The 21,100-nt window shown below is 34.0% G+C and overlaps 1 protein-coding gene across 1 annotated transcript in view; it reads right to left on the bottom strand.

The window, feature by feature from the left end:
- The window catches only part of CSTF3 (cleavage stimulation factor subunit 3), a 62,017-nt gene extending 44,189 nt beyond the window's left edge, over nucleotides 1–17,828 (bottom strand). Inside the window, exons 1-3 of the mRNA XM_010964711.3 lie at nucleotides 17,610–17,828; nucleotides 5,163–5,264; nucleotides 4,945–5,040 (exon numbers count right to left, since the gene is read on the bottom strand). Coding sequence (XP_010963013.1) covers nucleotides 4,945–5,040; nucleotides 5,163–5,264; nucleotides 17,610–17,636 — 225 coding nt within the window. The 5' untranslated portion in view covers nucleotides 17,637–17,828. The remainder of the gene's footprint in view (nucleotides 1–4,944; nucleotides 5,041–5,162; nucleotides 5,265–17,609) is intronic.
- Between the last annotated feature and the right edge of the window lie 3,272 nt (nucleotides 17,829–21,100).

Genomic DNA, 21,100 nt, shown 5'->3' with positions numbered 1-21,100 from the left:
CATGGATGCTACACATTGGAGCATTATCTTTAATTAATATCAATTGGGATAGGGGTGAGGGTCATATACCAAGGTAATCTCCTACAATCTTACTGACTACAATACCCAATAATTTTATAAAACTAAGTATTAGGTATTGTATATTATGTTATTCCATAAATTCCCACGAAATTTAGGCTGACACCCACAGGGAAACCTCATATAGCATAATCCAATAGTCTTTTATGTTTATCAAAGATTTTAGAATGTATGTACCTTAAAAAAAATACGGGTAGAGATGCCTTTTCCAGATTTTCAGAACATACCATAACTCTTATTAGACACTCAAAAAACAGAATGTAAAAAGCTGGGTTAAAAATTTTAAGAGTCTTTGCAAAGGGAAAAAAAAATGACCCCTTTTCTTTCAATATTTTTATCAGTGACGGCAACAATGACAAACTTGCCTTAGAAAGTTAAGAAATATAAAAATGATCAGGTTGATTAACACAAAGTTTTGCTTAAAAGTAAATGGCTATATTTCATATAAAATAATAAATTACCTAGAAGACATAAAGAATAGAAAATAAGATTTTTTTAAAGAGAAACTCCACTATCTAAATTAACTATATTCTTCTGCAAACAGTTTTACTATGCAATGCCTTGGGTGAAGAGAAAAGGCTCAAAGGGGAAAAATGTATAGATATTAGGAGAAGTGACAACACACATAAACATCTAGGCTGCAATAACAGAAGGGAAAATGGATGGGATATTTCAGTAAGACCTGAAACAAAAGTTTACTACTTACAATAGTAAATGTAAATATTTCCTTTGTTTTAAAAGTTGTGTGTAATTATTCAAATCACTTTCATTCAGTTCAGTGTTTGCAAATAATTTGTTTTTATACCCCTACACTACATTTATACATGCATTTAAGAAACTACAGATTAAAAAGCATATTGCATTTTAGAGAACAGTCTGAATAATCACACAGACATGGACCAACATTTATTACAAACAGGAAAAGAGCAGATCTATAAGAAAAGAGTACAGATTGTTTTTTAAAAAAAGATTGCAAGCTGAAGTATAGGAAAGAAATATAATCTATATGATAATGCAAAAAATTTATCTGCATTTAAAAATCACATTGCTCAATATATACAAAACATTATAATACAGTTATTTAAACTGCTACTTGGAGGCATTAAAAGAGTATCAACAGTGGAGAAGTTTATTTCAATTTAGGTCACTCATGTTCCATCCTGAGTTCATTTCCATTTTCCAAGAAGAAAGGTATTTTTAAAAGTCACTTTTCCCAAGAAGAAAGGTTTTTTTAAAAAAAAACTGAAATATGTACTTCACAAGTCATTATTTCTAAGAAAAGGATCCATGTTAAAAGTTTTTTTTAATAAAAGGCAATCAATTCTCTATATACTTTTATTAAAGAATTACAGCTTTCACAGACAGCAAAATACATTGTCGCTATTACCAGCACCATTACCTTCATTTCTCCTTCAACTAACAATAAAAAACATCATCCTTTCATAGGAAAATTTCTTATGAATGTGGCCCAATTAAAAACAAATTACTTCTAAGGGTAAAATATTTGTAGCTTACATGCTGTCACACTGATTACCTAGCTACCTGAAAAGCTACAGAAACCAAAAGGGGGAGAAACAATTTTTTTTAAAATTGCAAAACTATAAATTTTCTCAATTTTGTAATACTTAGTGGCCCTTCTGACCAATCTCAAAAGTGGCTCTTTAAAGAGCACTTAGATTCCGAATGGGCATCTAACCTAACTCTAGTATTTAAAAATTCACATTTCTTAATAAAAAAAAATAAACTGCATTGCAGATTTAAGATATCTATATATCAACTATATGGCTAGAGATGTATTAAAATGTTTCCTTTACTAAAAAACTAAGCAGCAAAACTATTTTCATAGCATAATAATTTAGACTCTACATCTGATAACTGTATGACTTAAGAATAGTCAGAATTGTTTGCTCTTATGATGTGGCTAAATCATGTAAAGTAGCAATTTGGAATTCAAGAGTAAAGCAATGTACTTCATGCACTTGAGGCAAAATGTCATCTCCTATGTAATATATTCAACACTAAAGTAATCTGACCTCTAATTTTGAAATTATGGATGTATTATAAATACATAGATGTTGGTCCTAAACGTCCTTTCATTAGAACAAGAGAGTTTTACTTCCAACAAGCAAAAATAAACAAACAAATAAATAAAAGCAGGTAATGAATTAAAGATGACATTTTAAAGCTCAAATTTGACACAAGTAAGTAGGTATTGCTAAACGCTCACTGATACGAGACAAGCTGATATATTGGCAAATATTAAAAATATCAGACTAATGTCATAACTTCTTGACTAAAAATCATTTATAATATGCTCTCATTTGCAATTGATGTTTCAAGTTTAAAAGCACCCCCACCCTCAAAAATTCTCTCCTTTTCCCACTTTGTTCTTATGTAGGATTCATAATAAATTTGTCTGGGGAAGCAAATTATCTTATTTTTAAAGATGTATGTAATTTCTATTAGGAAAAAACTAAATGTATCTGGGCTCACACACATTGGTTTTAACTGAACATAAATAAAAGAAACATTATAATTTCCCCAACATGAAGTACTGAGTTACAACAAATGTATTAACAAAACTTTATTTTCTTGAGAGTGCATACAGGATGTTATGTAAACACTGCATTATCTTTAACGTAAAGACATTCTTATTACTACTTCAGATTTTAATGTATTATAAATAGGTTATGCATCTTCTCCAGAAATATTAAAGGCCACATAGAATAATATGGCCACAGAAAACTTTAGTCTCTCACGGGCTAAACACGGCACAAATGTGAAAATAAAAACTAAAGAGCAAATTAGGAAAAAAGAAACACAGCTTAGGATATATATTTTTGAAATTTGTATTCAACACCTTAATTCCTAAATCAGAAATATAAATTTTATAAAATACACATATATATTCTTCACCATTTTTTCTCAAAAGATGTTTTATACATACATTCATATTTGTGTGTATATATGTGCAAATGGCAAACATTACGAACTAAATGAATCAGGCAACTGCTGACAGCTCTGAAATATTACTTGAAATGAGTCTGTTATATAGACAACTTTCAGCCCCCTGGAATAACATCTGTCCTGTCTTAGAATTCTTTTTTAGAATGCAGTTTGTATTTTTAGCCAATAAATGGGAAAAACAGACTCACAGTGCTTATACTTATACAGAATGGAGTATATAACAGCCAATTTCAGTTTAACTTATGCTATAATAAAATCAACGCCTGAATATTTGAGAAACTGAAAGAAATTTCTAAAATTCAGAAAGCACTACTTCATTATACAAAGACGATTATGTACCAATTATATTAATTTCTGTAGAGTTTGCATATAAGCTAATGTGTTTGTAAAGTCAAACTGGAATGAAGATCAAGTATAGGTGATCCAGGTTCCTTGTTTTAAGAGTATTACAAAGCAGCATTGGCTTCAGCATACTTCAGACAGGCCTAGTCACTCACCTGGTGAATTTCACGCCAGTCTACTGTGATGATTAAATATACTAAGGAAAGAAATGTTCCCAAAGGATAAGTGATGAAACCTTAAGGATATGCCTTGGTCCAAAACCACAACCAGACTCCACATAAGGTACAATCTCTCACACATACAAACACACAAACACACATACCACATACACAACCACACAAAAAAATTTAACACACACACACAATGTTCCTGCTATTGGCCAGTAATGCCCACCCCATCCCCAACAAAATAATACAATATAAACTATAGCACAAACACAGTCAGTACACTGTAGCCTCAATTTAAATCTGCTGTTAGTTGGGTCCATTCTGAGGAACACATCACAGGTGACACTGTGTTGTGTTGACACTTGTTGATGACTAAAGCCCTTTGACAGGTCCAAAACAGACCCACATATTATCAAATTTCAGCTATTGTGGAAATGTTATGACGAGGCTGCAGTGTACTAGATTTTGTTGAGAATTTATACTGCAAAGTTAATATTCAAATAAGAATACTTCATAAGTACAAATAAGTTATAAAAAGAAATGGATATCATTTTCAGCTTAATGTGGATATCAACTATTCCCCTCTCACCCCTTCCATCACATTAATATATCACCTGAAAAATGATTACTTGGTGCCAACTGTTATCAATACATTAACACTTTATTATCATCTTGACTGCTAATTCCAGTCTTCAAATATGAACATTTCCCTTCTAATCATAATCAAGAATGAGGCCTTTACTCTTTAAACATGCCTGACTTCAAATTTCAAGACAGAAAGAAAAACAAAGTATTATTGGATAAATTATGATTACATAGGTTTGAGTCATATTAGCTTATTCCTGTATAATGTAAACTTTATCCTATAGAAAAACTTTTAAATTATTGAAGTGCTTACATTTATTGACAAACCATGCATTTTCACAAAATCAAAATCCAAAATAATTTTTCACCTAAAGGTTTCATTTCACCAGACACTCAAAATGGCCTATGAAACTAAGTTAACATTTTTGTATTTTCTTTTAATACCATTCATATTAGTTTGTAAGTAGGAATAAAAAGAAAAAGAGTTCTAAATAAATGACACAGGAGGCAATAAATTGACACATGACAAGTAAATAAAAGGCTAAAGCACTCCAATACCATTGAAACTGTTTTAATGTTGTTGCAACTCCAAAATGCAACAATCATCAGCTTGTAAAGACCCAAATTTCAAGAATTCACTTTAATTACTCCTTTATACCTATTTTACAAAATAAAAGCAAGAGACATTTAAATCCTCCTTGTCCTAACTGTGCTATCTATGCTCCTAATTTCTTTTCTATCACTATACTGTATGCTGCAATTCCCATCAAATGCTATATAAGAAAAAATAAAATAAAATATTAACCTCTGCTTCAATGTACAGTTTCCAGAATCTGCCAGAACTGGGGAACTGGGCAACAAGTCGTTCATAAGTCTTCCGTGCTTTGTCTATAGGTTGATTCTAAAATTGAAAACCAATAAACAGCATTTACAATGTTAGGATTATGAAAATATTATTTACTGCAGAATCAAGAAGTGTGATTGGACCCATAGAGAAGGAAATGTAATCCTATAACACTAAACCTGTGCCTCTCGAATGAGAATGCTCCAAGCGTCAAGGTCATATGGATTCTCTTCTAATTTCTTCTCGGCTTTCTTCACCTTCTCTGGGACATACTCAGCTGCCTAGGGGGAAAAATAATGAACTGAAGTTACTGTTTTTAAAATCTCATGCCAAAATTTAATTCAAGTACAACATATCAGCCACCAAATGCAGTATCACAATACAAAGCATAAAAATGTTCACTTCTGAAGAGGCCTGTTTATCTTTTCATAAATCACTTGGAAAATAACAAAATCAAGTCAACACATACCTTAAAAAAACATTTTAAAACTTAAATAAACCCCTCTTTTATATGAAACAACATAGAGCAGCAGTTCTCAAACTTTGTGGTCTCAGGGCACATTTTATACTCTTAAAAACTATTGAATATACCAAAGAGCTTTTGACTATGTGTGTGACTTCAGTATTTAGCACATTAGAAATTAAAGCTAAGAAAAATGTTACATATTCATTCATGTACAAATGACAAAATTATTTACGTTAACATAAATAACATTTTTATGAAAAATAACTTCAAATTGTGAGAATACCCTTGTTATATGTATTTGCAAATCTGTTTAATGTCTGACTTTAAAATAGCTGGATTTTCACATCTGCTTCTGCACTCAACCTACTACAACACCAAATCATGTAAAAATTTCACTCATGAGAAATTAAGAGTCAAAAAGGCAAATCTTACTATGAAACATTATGAACTCATACATCATCTGAAAGTCTTAGGAACCCCCAGGATCCCGGAACCAACTCTGAGAAATACTGCTACAGAGAATTCATCCTGAACCACAAAGAAAAAGCACGAAATGACATAGAAAAGTGCAGGTGACTTCTCCCTTTCTACAGCTTCAGTATTTTCTAAACCCTTTAATAATGTAGTTTTATTTTTATTACAAAAACACAATCTTAAAACATTAATACCTAAAATAGTAGCCAGGACCCGAGGCATTATTTCAAGTATTACTTCTAAAATTGCTGTTCAGAATACTACTGTGTACCACAAAAAGAAATACTCAAATAAGTCAGATAAATGTTAATTTGTATAAAGTTTTGTTTTGCCTTTTTTATAGCACTTCTTGAAATCCATGATACGGCAATAAACATTGGTAATATTAAAGAGGGGACAGGGAGGGAAGCATTGCCCTTAACATCTTTCTTCTTCTTTCTTTTAAGTGACAATTAATAGCTCATCAAACAATCCTGTCAAAACACTAGTTTAGAAAAAAAATTTAAAGACATCTGTTTAAAGAGAAAAAAACTACCTGGAAGAAATACACTTTTCTTCGTAATAAAACAGTTCCCAACACTGATAAGTATACATTTATTTAAAAAGAAAAACGTGTTTTAAAAGACTAATATAATTTTGTATCAAAATCATGGTGTTCTAATAACATACAAGTAGTTTACAAGTAGTTTGTTTAAGAAACTAAAATGGAAAAGTTTTAATAAAGGAGGACCACTGGCCCCATCCACATATTAAAACATAAAATGACACACAGTAAAACAGTTTTGTAATGGTGACAAACCAATCACTGGATCAAGGTGGTTCAGAACGATAAAAAATATGTGAAAACTAGCAAATAGTAAAGGTGGTAGTTCAAATCAGAATGGTGGGTTATTCAGTGCATGGTGCTAGAATAACTGTATCTGTTATAACTCCAAAGTCAACTATCAAAATAAAGCTGAATTCCTATTTTACTCTTTCTACCAAATTAATTTCAGATAGATCAAAGATTTAAACACTGAAAGTAAAAACACAAGAAAGATCTAGAGGAAAAAACACTGAAATGTATCTCTGCATGGGAAAGGCTCTTCAGAAGCCTTTGAAGCAGGGAGGGTATAGCTCAAGTGGTAGAGCTCATGCAAGAAGCCCTGGGTTCAATCCCCAGTACCTCAAAAATAAACAATCTAATTACCTCCCTTCCATCCCCTCAAAAAAGTCTTTGAAAAGATTAAACTTAACTCCTGAAGTTTAAATTTGTGCCTGAGAAAAGTATTATAATGAAAGTGAAAAATCAAACTTAAGAAGTATCCCCAACACATAGCACGAATATTAAATTTATTAATATAAACTCCAGCCATTGAAAGACCAGAAATTCAAAAAGGAAATGGGCAAAGTATTCGAACAGTTCATAGAAAAAGAACAGTGAACTTTAAACACTTGAAAGCAACACAAATGCTTATTATAAAGGCATAAGACAGAGATCAAGTGTGTTTCATAATTAACACTGCACTGGAAAGGGTATGTAGAAACAGACATTCTCAAATTGTTGGTAAGAGCAAGCAGTAATACTGACCACAATTTAGTATCAATGTTTGACCCTGAATTCCAGTTCCGACAACCTATCCTACTCTACATGTGCATAAAGATGCATACAGAAGAATAGTCAGCTACGTGGCTCTTTATTGTTGCTAAGACCAGGATAATTAAATAACCATGTATAAAAGAATTGGTTAAATAAATCATAGAATTTGTAGTTACTAAAAAGAACAAAGCAATGCAGGTCTATAAATAGCAACATGGAACAATCTCCATAACACTGGGTTAAAAAAGAGTGGGCTGGAGAGACACACACACCACATACACTTACTTTACACTGTATAGTCTTCTGCTGTTTCAATTTTTACTGTTCACCTGAGAAATATTTGCTCAGTGCCTAGTACGTGGCAGACATTGTTGAAGGGGCACTTGGGATACAACAAAATAAAGACTTCTTTCAAACGGTTTACTTCTTGACAAAACAAGTTTTAAAGACATTTTAAAATAAACTAGGATTTTAGTTCAAAAGATATCAACTACAAAATGTTAACAATAAAGTAAACATGATATAGGAACTTCAAATCAGGATCTAAAACCCAGCTAATCTATACTTGAATTGCCTTAGTTAATCAATGCTAACAATTAGTGTTTCAAAGCAGTGGGATAGGAGGCCAAATCACTCAAATCCACTTGCTAAAAATTAACCTACCAAATTAGGTAATATATACCACAACCTGTAAAAGAACAAAGAAACTCATAAGACAGCGTCTAGTATCTGACCACCATAACTGCAGTAAGTATAAAGTATATTTCCTCATAAAATAAAAGAAGCTATTCCTTTAGTGATTCTCAACCCTGGCAGCACATGAAAATCACCTGGGGTAAAGAGGATTTTAAAAAATGCTCAAGCCCCACTCTAGATCAATTAAATCAGAATCTCTAGGAATGGGCCTGGATCATCACTAATTTTAAAAAAACTCTCCAAGTGGTTCAAATGTGCGGCCTCAGTTGAAAACTACAGCTCTCTGGGAGTTCCTAACTTTTTCTGGTGCTACTAAATCTTCTTGAAGTCTAGTGAAGCCTATGAGCCCTTTCTCACAATAATATTCTTAAATATTCAAAATAAACTATGAGGGATTTCAGAGGAAACCAATTATACTAAAATGTAATTATCAAAATAGTTTGTAAACAAAGTCTTCTATAGTAATAGATACTTAACATTATATAACAAAATCTAGTGGTGAGTCCAGTGATGAGAACAGCAGTATTTTGAGTATTTCTGTCCCAGTCACACACTTGTTGCTAACAGTACTACTACTAGTGTGGTTTCTTGCCTACATTCATAATAGAAGGAAAGACTCAATTTCAGTTAGAGATTAGTGAAAATAAAGAGTTTTATTTTGCCCATCCAAGTTCATGGAACCCTGAAAATTCCATCCACAGATACCTCCAGGAAGCAGGGTTACCATGCATCTAAGAACTTATGAAAAAGAAGGAGAAGATGTTAAAAAAAAAATCTGTTCTGCATCTCCCACATCAGGCATTTATCATCACTCCTTGTTAAGTAACTGATAATCCCATTTCATAATTTATAATGTAATCAAATTACACAAATCTGCCCAAAGTCCAGTTACAATCTCACAGAACCATGGCTCAGCTCTTTTCAGAATCTTACAACCCTAAATGTTTTCCTCTGGTCAAGGATGTAGTTAAATGTCCACAAAACAATCTATATAAATCATTCTCAATAAACTGAATTGATTAACAATGGAAGATAACCAAAATGGCCACATTTTGGGGGCCACATTTGACTCCCACATCAGAAAGTCATTCATCGTCACAGCTATGAACCAGTTAGGTAGCCAAGAACATAACATTTTTGTTTTGTGGCCTGGTTATCACATTGATATAGGGCAAAGGAAAACTGAACAAGTTTTCTAATAACCACAAGAAGACTGAGTCTCCATAAGGAATGGAGTCGTATTATTATTTCCTCAATCTGTTGCCAGTTTAGAGAAATAGGTCACTTTAAGAAAACTTATGGCAAGTTTCCACTGCCCATTTGTAATGGAATGAGGTCAGAAGAACTCTGCTTAGTTATAGCAAAAGAATAGCTGTCTCATGCTTACATGTCCCCAAAAAACATTACAATAAGAAACTCTATCAATATCCAGTTTTTGTCTTTGGAATGAACTGTAATCCCATTATCATTCTTTAGTGAGATTTTAATGGGGAATAAAATAGGCCCCAAATGAAATGAGAACAAAAGCTGGACTAGTTCTCAAGGCATGAACATTACCAACGATATCAGTAGGACATTGGGAACTTCTTTGATTTGTATGATTTTAAAAAGCAGAAAAGTTACACAACTGTACAGAGTATACAGAGACGCACATCAACATATACTACTAAAATGGGTACAAAAATGAAGAAAAAATTGTCAACTAGATAATGTACTTTATTTGTATAAGGAAGAAAATGTTATTAAGGAACTACCTCTAGCATTAGTTCTATGAACTGTTTTTCTAGTAGCAGTGCATTGCTAAAGCATCAATTTTTCTCTGTGAATAACAAAACGTATACAATTGGCTAAAAGGATGGAGGTAGGGTAAATTATATGTTTGACCTTTTTTATTTTTAATAATGGCTTTATTGAGACATAATTACGTACCATACAATTCAAAGTGTAAAATTCAAAATTTAGTATATCAGACTAATTTTTAAAACATTTTTGTCACCCCGAATAGAAACCTGTACTCATTAACAGTCACTCCTATTCCCCAACCCCCTACCTCTAGGCAACCATCAATCTACCTTCTGTCTCCATAGATATGGAGGTATTTCCTGTAAATCATATCATAAAATGTGTCTGTTTCTGACTTTCACTCTGCATGTTTTCAAGATTCATGTTTTATCACATGTAAGTACTTTCTTTTCTATTGCCAAATAATAGTCCACTGTATGGCTGTCCCACATTTTATTTATTCATCATTTGATGGACATTTGGATTATTACCAGTTTGAGTGGAGTTCATTTTTTCTTTTTTCTTTGGTATATACCTAGAAGTGAAATTGCTAGGTCATAGGGCACTATGTCTAAAATTTGAAGGACTGCCAGACTGTTTTCCAAAGTGATTGGATCATTTTACATTTTCACCAGTATGAGGGTTCCAAGTTCTCCATATCCTCACCAACACTTGTTACTATCTTTTTGATGACTATTAACAGTCCTAGGGGGTGTAAAGTAGTATCTCACTGTGGTTTTCATCTATATTTCCCTGGTGGCTAATGAAGTTCAGCATTTTTCATGTTCTTATTGGCTATTTTGTATATTTTTAGAGAAATGTCTTTTCAGATTCCTTGCCCATTTTAGTCCTTTACATTATTACAGATACAAGTTCTTTATTGGATATATGATTAACAAAAATTTTCTACCATTCAGTCAGTTGTCTTTTTACTTTCCATATTTAAACCTTTGTTAGGTGAAACTAACTCAGAGAAATAGAACTTATGACACTGCCTCACAGGCTCCGTGCACTATTTCAACAGTTCTCAAACTTTTTAAGAATTGCTTTACACTTTTAAAACTGAGTAACCAAAGAGGTTTTTTTTTTAATGTGCATTAAATCTATCAATATTATGCTAGAAATTAAAACTAAAAGTTTTAATTTGTTCATTCATTTTAAAGTCATTTTTAATTGTATTTAAAATATTTTAAATACAAATATTAAAAAATTTTCCAAAAAAAAAAAGTGAAAACAATGGCAATGTTATACATTTTTGTGACCTCTTTAATGTCTGGATGAATAGAAGACATTATCTCCTTCTGCCTTCAATCTATTTGAATATATTGTTTTTGATGAAGTATAAGACTACAAAACTACAGTCATGTAGTTGGAAAAGGGAGAAGCATTTTTTAATAGCCTTTTCATTTAACAGTGGATATGTAATGCAGCCTCTGGGAAACTGAGTTAAGCTGCAAACCACTTTCTATACAGTAGCTTAATTTATATTAGGGGGTTTTTAATGGAGGGGGTGTGTGGAGAAGTGACAGGCACTATTATATTAATTACTGAAAGAATTTATAATCTAATTTCTTCTTTCTATTTCCACCAGGGAGGTAAAACTTGGACAGAAAAAAATGTAGTTCTCTCTCCAAGAGTTGTCTATTTTTGTGGTAAATCGGGAGGGTATTATGCTGGAGGTCATATGGAAATTAAGTTAGATATCGGTGAAAATTTAAACTGAGTAATAAACATCAAAAGAATGGAGGAAAGGATGTGGTAAGTTAAAGGATTTAAACTTATACAAGCTTTTTGATAATGACCAACAGAAAAAGCAGAGATGAGTCTCAAACCTAGTTTTGTAATGAGCATTTTCCACTATTAAGGGTAATGACTGACCACATGTAGTAGATGGAAAAAAATCAGTAAAATACTATCAAAAGCCTAAGCATCCTCAAATTATGTTTTCCCCCATTTTCTCAAGAATGTATTCAAAAACAACTTTGAAGATTCAGGTATCTTGAACTCCTAACTTAAATGGTTTGCAAACTTTCATTGACATAAAAATCACCTGTGATACTCATTTCCAACAAAGATTCTCAGCCCCACCTACACGATCTGTTATAGTACGTCTGAAATTGAGATAGAGGCACCTATACTTTTATAAAGCATCTAATATCAAGATACAATGGACCATGGACTCCATTTTGAGAAACACCCACTGACTCATCTGTTCTGCAAATACATTTTTTCCCAAATGTTGTTTTTTTAAGAATAAAGTAGCATCAGATCTAAGTCATTGCTTTTTTTTTTTTTTTCGCTAAAACATCAAGAAAACTGCAAATACTATACATTTCAAGTCTAAAGTCTCTCTTGGTAGTTAACCTTTCCCCCAAAATTAAACATAGACTACGGCAGCACTCCGCAAGACTATGTGCAAGCAGTAACCAAGCTGATTCACATGCCTAGAGATTAAGCATTTTATGTGACAGGTGACATTAGTACTGGATGCCGGCTTAGTCCTCTGTCCCTTTACCAGTACAACAAAACTCTACTACATTTTCTTTTTTGTGAATGAATCTGAACATGTATCCTGCATATAATCCCTTCAAACCTCCCAAAGACTAAAAGTCTACTACTAAACATGCAAACAATTCAGAAACTTAAAAAAGAGTAGGCTAATTGTTATTGGTCCAAATAATTATATGTATCATATTTGCTTATTAAATTTGTTTATTCACCTCTTAGGAAACAAATAACTACAAACTATAAACAAAAATCTTAATCTTTTAGAGTTTGAAAAATGCAGCTTTAGACCAGGAATAGCCAAAATATTAACTCACTTGATAAACTAAGTGAAGCATTCGAAAAACAACAATTAGGACAGTTTTACCCTTCTGGTTTCATTCAATATTTGCTGCTTATTATAAACTATTCATTAATCTAAAAACAATTTAAACATGTGCCCAATTAAAATCCCTTTTTAAATCAATTATCACACCATTACTAACTGTCCAGTAAAAACAAAAAGACTCAAATTCACAACTAGGTCTTGTCTAAAGAGAAATTTAGAGACAATGGCAGAAAAGCTTAAAACTACGAATTCTTTTTTGGAATCATCTACTTAATAGTTACAAACATCTGAATAGATTTTGCCATTCTAGAAGGTCTGTCTAGGATATAAGTTTCTGTATTCCTAATGCTGAAGAAAAGCAATCTCTAACACAGTACCTTTCTGTTGTACCTCTAAGGAAAACCAGTATTTCTGTAAACACAGATCAATCTCTCTTAGAAACAATTACTGCCAAGAAGAGTATCCTATGTAGTCAGTCTTCTCAAGAAACATTAACAATAAAGATCAAATCAAATCTGCCTGCCCCAAAACTGTTACACTAAATATCACTTAAAATAGAAGTTAAAAATAGGAGGGGGAAAAGTAGGAAAGGCTATTACAGAATGATCTGTTAAAAACACGTAAGAATAAGTGGACCCAAAGAACACATTGTCATACTTGGCCCTTTACCTCCCTCTTCCTAACTCTCACACACATCCACTTTGGGTTTAAAATTGGCGCTCTTTCCTTTTAACCCCTACTAAATACTAACAGTTACCCAACAAAATAAATCAGGTTTCAACACTGCGTGTTTCATCTTTCTTTCCTCATTAATAAATACATAATAGAACGTATATTTTTTGTATCCTCCTAAACTTATTTTTCACCAAAAGCAAAACACTGATTTTATGACCCTGAATTCCTCTCTTTGTTAAGAACCATTGGCAATTAATTTGCTCTTCTTCAAGTCATGCAATTTTTACAAAATAAGAATCATTCTGTTTATATTTTAGGCCTTCTTAATTCTGGAATAGGTTATTGTTTGAAAACTGAAATCTTATTTCTAAAAGACAAAAGTGTAGAAACAATTTTAGGGGCTTAAAGGTTCATATGACTTGACTTGGTCAAACACATTTCTCTCCCTTTCTCTTACCAACAAAACTTTAGAAACCATTCACTCTTACGTCCAAAATATTTTACTTTGTATTATTTTTGCACCTGTGTTCCCAAAAGATAAAATCTTTAAAAATTTGTAACATACAGCATATCCTGTAGATGCAAAACTTCATCCAGTCATTTACTGAACACCTTTAAGTATCGAAACAGTGTTTCTAAGTTTTTAAGGTGCAATGGTGAATAACTAAGGCAGCCCTTTCAACTAAAGACCCAGTGGAGGAACCCTAAACAATAGCCTATTAAATGCTGTAGGGGTGGTACAAAAGGTAAAATGGAGCAAAGAAAGAATGAGATCAAAAGCTGAACCAAGCAGTTAAAAAAAAAAAGTACAAGATGAAAATACAGCCATAATTCCACACAGGAACCACATGTGTTTTTGTTAGGGGGGAAATCTATACACAAGTAGTTTTGTCACCATTAAACTGGCAAAAACAGTAAACACAAAGATGCAGAGGAACAGCCATCCACACTGTAAGGTAATTTAAATAGTCCTCTAAATGTAAAATGGTACTCTCTCACAAGAGTTTTAAAAAATCACAGTAAACCTTAGCCGTGATTTTGCTTGTCTACAATAATTTCTCTCTTCAGTATCAAGAAATGACCACCCATATTTTTGATTAACAAATGTACTGTCAGGTTTATTGAACAAATTATTTTTTTGAACTTCACTACTAAACAGCTAAAAGAAATCTACACTTCACATCTTGCAAAATTCTTTGTCTATCCCACCTCTTGGCATCTTTCCAAAGCAAATCCATGATTCAGAGTGGTTCTGATTTTTTTCTTATTATTCTTCAGCTTTTAGTCTTTTTTTTTATTATCGTCACTCACATTTCCTCTAAATTTTCACTAACTATTGTCTTATACATCGAGCAAGCTAGTTGATTCATATTTTAATCTTGTCACCCTCTAAGGTATCATTTAATTACCATTTCAGTTAAAGTTGAATCATACAATATCGGATTTGTTTCAAAGTAATGGGTGTGGGGAGAGTAAGTATGGAGAAAACAAGTTTAGCCATGAGTTGAAGCTCTATAACAGGAACATCATATATTATACTGTTCTTTTCTCTTGCATGCCTGAAATGTATCATTACAAAGTTTAAAAGATTATAGGAAGACTCTTTGTTGGTAATCAGATGTCGAAAAATGTCTTTTAGACTGATGGAAAAAATATAGGGGAGTACCACAAAGGCCAGGACAAGTTAAGCACCAAATAAACCAAAAAAGCTATAGCTGATTTTAACATAGTAAACACAGAGAAATCCCATGAATCCACAGCAATACCCAATTTTACAAAGGAGGAGGGGAGAAAAGGAATTTCTTTTTTGCAGAAAAATATGAGCCAGTATAAATAGAGATAGAACTTTAAAAAAAAAAAAAAAAACCATTTGCCACCTCCAAGGAAATTACTGATTTATTCAAGGAATACCAACTGATGATAATTAGATAAAAGGCTATTGAGAAACACAATATCAACCCACAGATTACTAACTGCGAAGGGGAAAATAATCCTTTACATTTAAGAGATTTAGCAGTCATCATCCTAACCAAGTGACCAATCTTAACCATTACTAACAATGGAACAACCTAGCATGAAGTACCTTTTGATGTGATGTTATAAAGTATTCTCTCCAAAAATACTTAACCTGAATAGTATCAAAGCTCTGAGTTTAGACCTAATCATAGTTTTTAGGAAATACAGATTAGGGGACAAGATACCACACACATACAAATCAAATAAACCCAAACAGAAAATGAGAAGTTCTACAAGAGAACTGTTCTGGATTCTTCTTCAAATAGACAGTATTTTAGGGGAGAAAAAAATAAGGCGACTATTCAAGAGATATAACCAAATGATGCAATGTAAACCTAGATTAGATTCTGATTTATAAAGCCAAAACCCTATGAATCACATTCTTAGGAAAACTGGGGAAATTTGAATATGGACTGAATTTTAGAATTGATACGGTATTACTATTAATTTTCTTAGGTGGGAAATGGTATAATGGTTATATAACAGCATTAATGCCGTTATACTATGTAAGAGAGTGCTGAAATATGGAGGGCTGAACATGTGTCGACTTAGTTTCAAATAAATACATACAAGAGATAAAGCAACTATGGCAAAGTGTTCAACAATTGTCATTCTAGGTGAAGAATTGTACTGCAGGCATTCATTGCACCTTTCCTTTGTCCTAAACTCTGCACAATAAAATTTCTGGGCAAATTTTTTCCTGTGAATTCTCACCACCTTTTCTCTCACTTAAAACACAACCACTTTGAAATATTCAAGGCCATGGCAACATTTCACAATGTTTACAATTATATAAATTTAAGAATTACAATGAATTTCAGAAACTTTCAGTGAACTCTCAGTACATTACCCCTCCTCAATTTTCAGATTACAAATATGAACCCAGCAAAAGGGAAGTATACAACAGATTTGATATGATAATTTTAAGACTGCATTCTTGGGCATTCTAACATGTAAAATGTAAATACTGCAAAGATTTCAGGGCTGAAATCAGTCGACAAGCAAACACAAAATTCAGTTTAGCCAAACTTTCTCGATATAATGAAATTCAGTCACCCAGACTATTCAATAGGAAAGCTCCAATTTTCCCTCATTTCTGTCAACCTCCAAGAACAGCCCCCACGTTACAAGCTGGGGACTTGAAAAACGAAAACCTAAGTGTATTTCGTTGCTATGGCAATGGGAAATTTCAGGAAATTGAGACTCTGTAGGCTAGCTAGCCTCCATTTTAAAAAACTATTTACCCAAATATACCAGACTTAAATCAAAAAATAAATCGACATCTTTCATAAAACATCAGTCTCCTCTTTCAAACTAAAGGGTAAATACTATCCTACAAAATTCTCAACAGAGAGCAAAAGGAGCAAATCATTTAACCAAAAATCTGAATTTTTAAATATTTAAATGTCACACATCCAGTACTAAAACAGATGCTTTTATTTACAGTGGCCAAAACAGACTTATTTCTGATTTATCAAATTCTGCAATCATCTGTGTCGTTGGGAAAACGAAAATGAAACGCTGATAAAAGAGAGAAAAGGAGGGAGCAGGAGAAAAGTCACAAAATTCCCAAATCTCAGCATAACCATGTTCTACTCCTAGACTGCTCGCTTCCTTCCTCATTCACTCTGGCAGGAGTCTATTTCTCTACACCAATTTCATCTCAAATTATTTCTCAAACTAGTCATCTTATTTCTGGGTTCAGTATACATCGGAAAGGCGGTGGAAGGATCATTGTCAAGGTTTTTGAAAACAGCTAGTACATGTTAAAATAATTAATTCCTAACCCTTTAACACCAAAATGGTATTAAAGGAAGGAACCCTACCGGAGTAGTCCCATGAACCTAAGCAGGACGAAGCAACTTCCCGGCTATTGTCTAAACTAAATATTTGTTCATATTAACGCCTAAATCAGAGAAGCCAAAAAACAGTTTTAAATCTCAGTCAGATCTTGCTCCCCATCCCCCGTGTTCTTCTGTACCCAGTCCTTCAGGTACACTAGACCCCCTGATTCTTTCCTCAAGCGAACATGGCTGGAGTACTCTGATGAACAGAGACACGGAGAGAAGAGGTCGCCACGAGGCCCCACCACTCTCCTTCCTCACCTGCTCTGTGGCTCCGTCTCCTGACATGGCCTCAGCCGGTTAGAACGTGCGAACTGGCCCGCGATGAGAAGCTGGAAAAGAAAAATCAAACTAAAAACCACCCACAAGCCAGTAAAGTTGACCCCTGCCCTGCGGAGCCAGAGAGCCAAAGCGAGTCGCCACCGCCCACTCAGATATGAATTAAAATGGCTGCACCCCAGCCGGCCGAAGGGGGAGGTGTGGCTTCCGCATTACTTCCGGGGGCAGTGGGCGGAGCTAAGAGCGCAACTCACCGGTTACTCAACAGCGCAGAAGCAGAAAGATCCCAGGGGCGGGCCCAATGCCTGAACTGACGTCACGGCCCTGGGCAGGAGAGGCTGTTGCCGAGCTGGCTGCAACCGGCTGGGAGGCGGGAAACTGCTTCTCCTGAAGGCTCGCGCGCCTTTTGGAATTTAATTATCAACCTGTGGAACCTGACTCTTCTCTGTTGAAGCCTGACTGCCAATCAGTTTAGTTCAGGCAAACTGGCCATTTTAGGGAGCAATGCTAAGTGTTAAATGCCTCTTGTATTTTGGAGATGAGGAATCCATGAAGTTTTCTGTGGTCTGAGTTAATGCTCTTCACGTTTTGGGGGTATGAGAGAGACAGATCAAGCCCTGTTAGTTTTCACCGTCACGGTTTAATATTGTATCTAAGACTTTGAAGTCAATAAGGCCCAGATTTTAAGCTCAGCATTGCATGAATCCTGATAATAGCGCTCAGGCACTGGAGCCAAGACTGTTACCCATTTAAATCCTGGCTTTCTCTCTCACTAGATGGGTAACCTTGGGCAATTTAACATCTCTGTGCCTCAGTTTCCTTGCCTATAAATAGGAATGACAATAGTACCTGCCATTTAAATAAGTTATACATGAAAAAGTGCTTAGAACACTATCTGGCATAGTCCAAGATTATTAAGTGAGAGCAAGTCTTCTCAAACTCTTTTCGGTTCAAGGACCATCATAAGATCTTTCCTTTCACCCTCTCCTCTGCAGTGGCCTATAGCCCAAAGTAAGTTATTTAACCTTTCCCATACACTTACTCTTTTCAGTCTCCTCTGCCTCTGCTGATATTCCCACCTTTGCCCTTTCCATGCCTGAATTCTCACCCTTCCAAGTAATCAGATGCATGAGAAGATGTGTAGTAACGGATGTTTATTGCACCATCTAACAGTAGAGGACTAGTTGATATGGTGGTCCCCTCCTCTTATCCTCTGTAGCTCCCTTATCCTATGTTTAAAGACCCCTTAGTGGATGCCTGAAATGGGGTAGTACCGAACACTATATATACTGTTTCTTCCTATACATGCATACCTATGATAAAGTTTAATTTATAAATTATGAACAATAAGAGATTAAAAATAGTAGTAATAACATAGAACAATTATAACAATATACTATGATAAAAGTTATGTGAATGTGTGCTCTCTCTCTCTCTCTAAAAATATCTCCTTGTGTAAATTTAATTCCTTTTCCTCCTTAAGCACTTATCATAAACTGTTGCCATAACCTTTGCAGTTTGAGGTACGACAGGAAAAGTAGCATACATTTATTTTCCCTTCTTCACAATTTCACAGGTAGATTTGCTCTTACTATAGGACTTAGCAAACTCAGCACACAATTTTTTTCCCTTTCCATAATAAGGCAAGAACTTTCACCATTTTCACTTAAAGAAAGCACTTTACAGCATCTCTTTGGCATATCTGAATTACCGGCACCACTACTCTTGCAATTTGGGGCCATTACTAAGTAAAATAAGGGTTACCTGAACACAAGCACTGCAATACCTCAACAGTCATTCTGATAACCAAGGGAGCTAAGTAGCACCAGATTTCATCACATTGTTCAGAATGGTGTACAATTTAAAACTTATGAACTGTTTATTTCTGTAACTTTCCATTTAATGTTTTCAGACTGAGTTAATTGCAGGTACCTGAAACTGTGCATAAGGGAGAAAGAAGACTACTGTATATCACAAGACAGCTCTACAATGGAATGTCATGTAGCCAGTAAACTGATGCTAATGTACACTTACTGACAGAAAGAACCTGTGATATTAAAATATTAAAATATTAAAAAAGTCCAGAAAGTTCCAAAAAGCAAAACTTGAATTTGTCACTGCTCAAAACTGTTTACATAGGATTTACATTGTATTTACAAGTACTTACACAGAATTTACATTCTATTAGGTATTATAAGTAATTTGAAAGTGACATGAAGGATGTTCATAGGTTATATGCAAATACTGTAACATTTTATATAAGGCACTTTGAGCATCCACAGATTTTGGTATCTGTTGGGGGCAGGAGGGGGTTTCCTAGAACCAATCCTTTGGGGATATCAATGGATGACTGTAATATATATATTACAAAACATATATTTATGTCTTCAAAACATTTAAAGTACTTATCTCTAGATTGTGTGTCGCATAATTTTTCTCCTTTTACTGTTTTCTAAGTTTATCTTAAATGAACTAATGTAAGAACAATGAGTGAGATTTTTTAAAAGCTCTTTTTGTCCTTAAATTATGTCACATTAAGGCTGGTCAGTCAAACCGTCTTGTATAAAGTCATTTGAAATAATTCTTATCTCTCTGTGTTCATGTGAGCAATTCAATACATAGTTAGGTTCGACTGTTTGCATTTGTTTTCAACTTTACTGTTGGCTTTTTTTAGATGTAATTTTATTTTAAAATATAAAAGTCCTATTATATAACTCAAAAATCAAAACTCTATACAGTTATCCTCAGAGATGTTTCACTTCAGTCTCCACCCCCCAAATCCCATTCCCATCTTCTATAGGTCACCATTTTTATTAGTTTTCAGTTTAACCTTTCTGGTGTTTCTTTTTGCAAAAATTCACAATGCCTATGAGACAGGAAGGAACGGGACAGGGCACAGCCATTAAAAGAATGACACAGCAATTAGCACAAAGATGGCAGAGAATTCAACTCCCAGTAGACACTGAGGCCCAGGATGGTGGAAAATTTGACTTCTAGTAGAACTTGAACTTCACCATATGCTCATTGTTATATATTAGCATGGTAAATGGCACACCTACAGGTGCCCTGACAGTTCCGAGGCTGACCATAAAGGTCAAAAAGTGGGTGGTAGCCCAGTTCCTGGGAATCACCACCCCTTCCCCAAAGTAGTTGGAATAATCCTCCCACATGTTAGCATATGATGGTACTGGGCCCATAAAAACTAACAACCCCACACCTCAGGGTCTTTCTCTTGCCTTTTGAGATGACCCGTAATCTGTCTAGGGAGTATGTGTTTCTCTCAATAAATCTACCTTCACTCTACTATGGCTTGGTCTTGAATTCTTTCCTGCATGAAGCCAAGGTCCCTAACTTGGGGTACATCCCAGGGATTTGACCAAGACCTGAGACATGGCCATCCTCTTGCACCCCATTTTCCTGTATCACATGTATTTCACCTAATTTCTTACACAAAAGGTAAACTATTCTACACT

This window comes from Camelus bactrianus, chromosome 10, assembly GCF_048773025.1.
Source record: "Camelus bactrianus isolate YW-2024 breed Bactrian camel chromosome 10, ASM4877302v1, whole genome shotgun sequence".
Lineage (NCBI taxonomy): Eukaryota > Metazoa > Chordata > Mammalia > Artiodactyla > Camelidae > Camelus > Camelus bactrianus.
The sequence above is the reverse complement of the archived record's forward strand: the minus strand, read 5'-3'. Positions and strand labels throughout refer to the sequence as shown.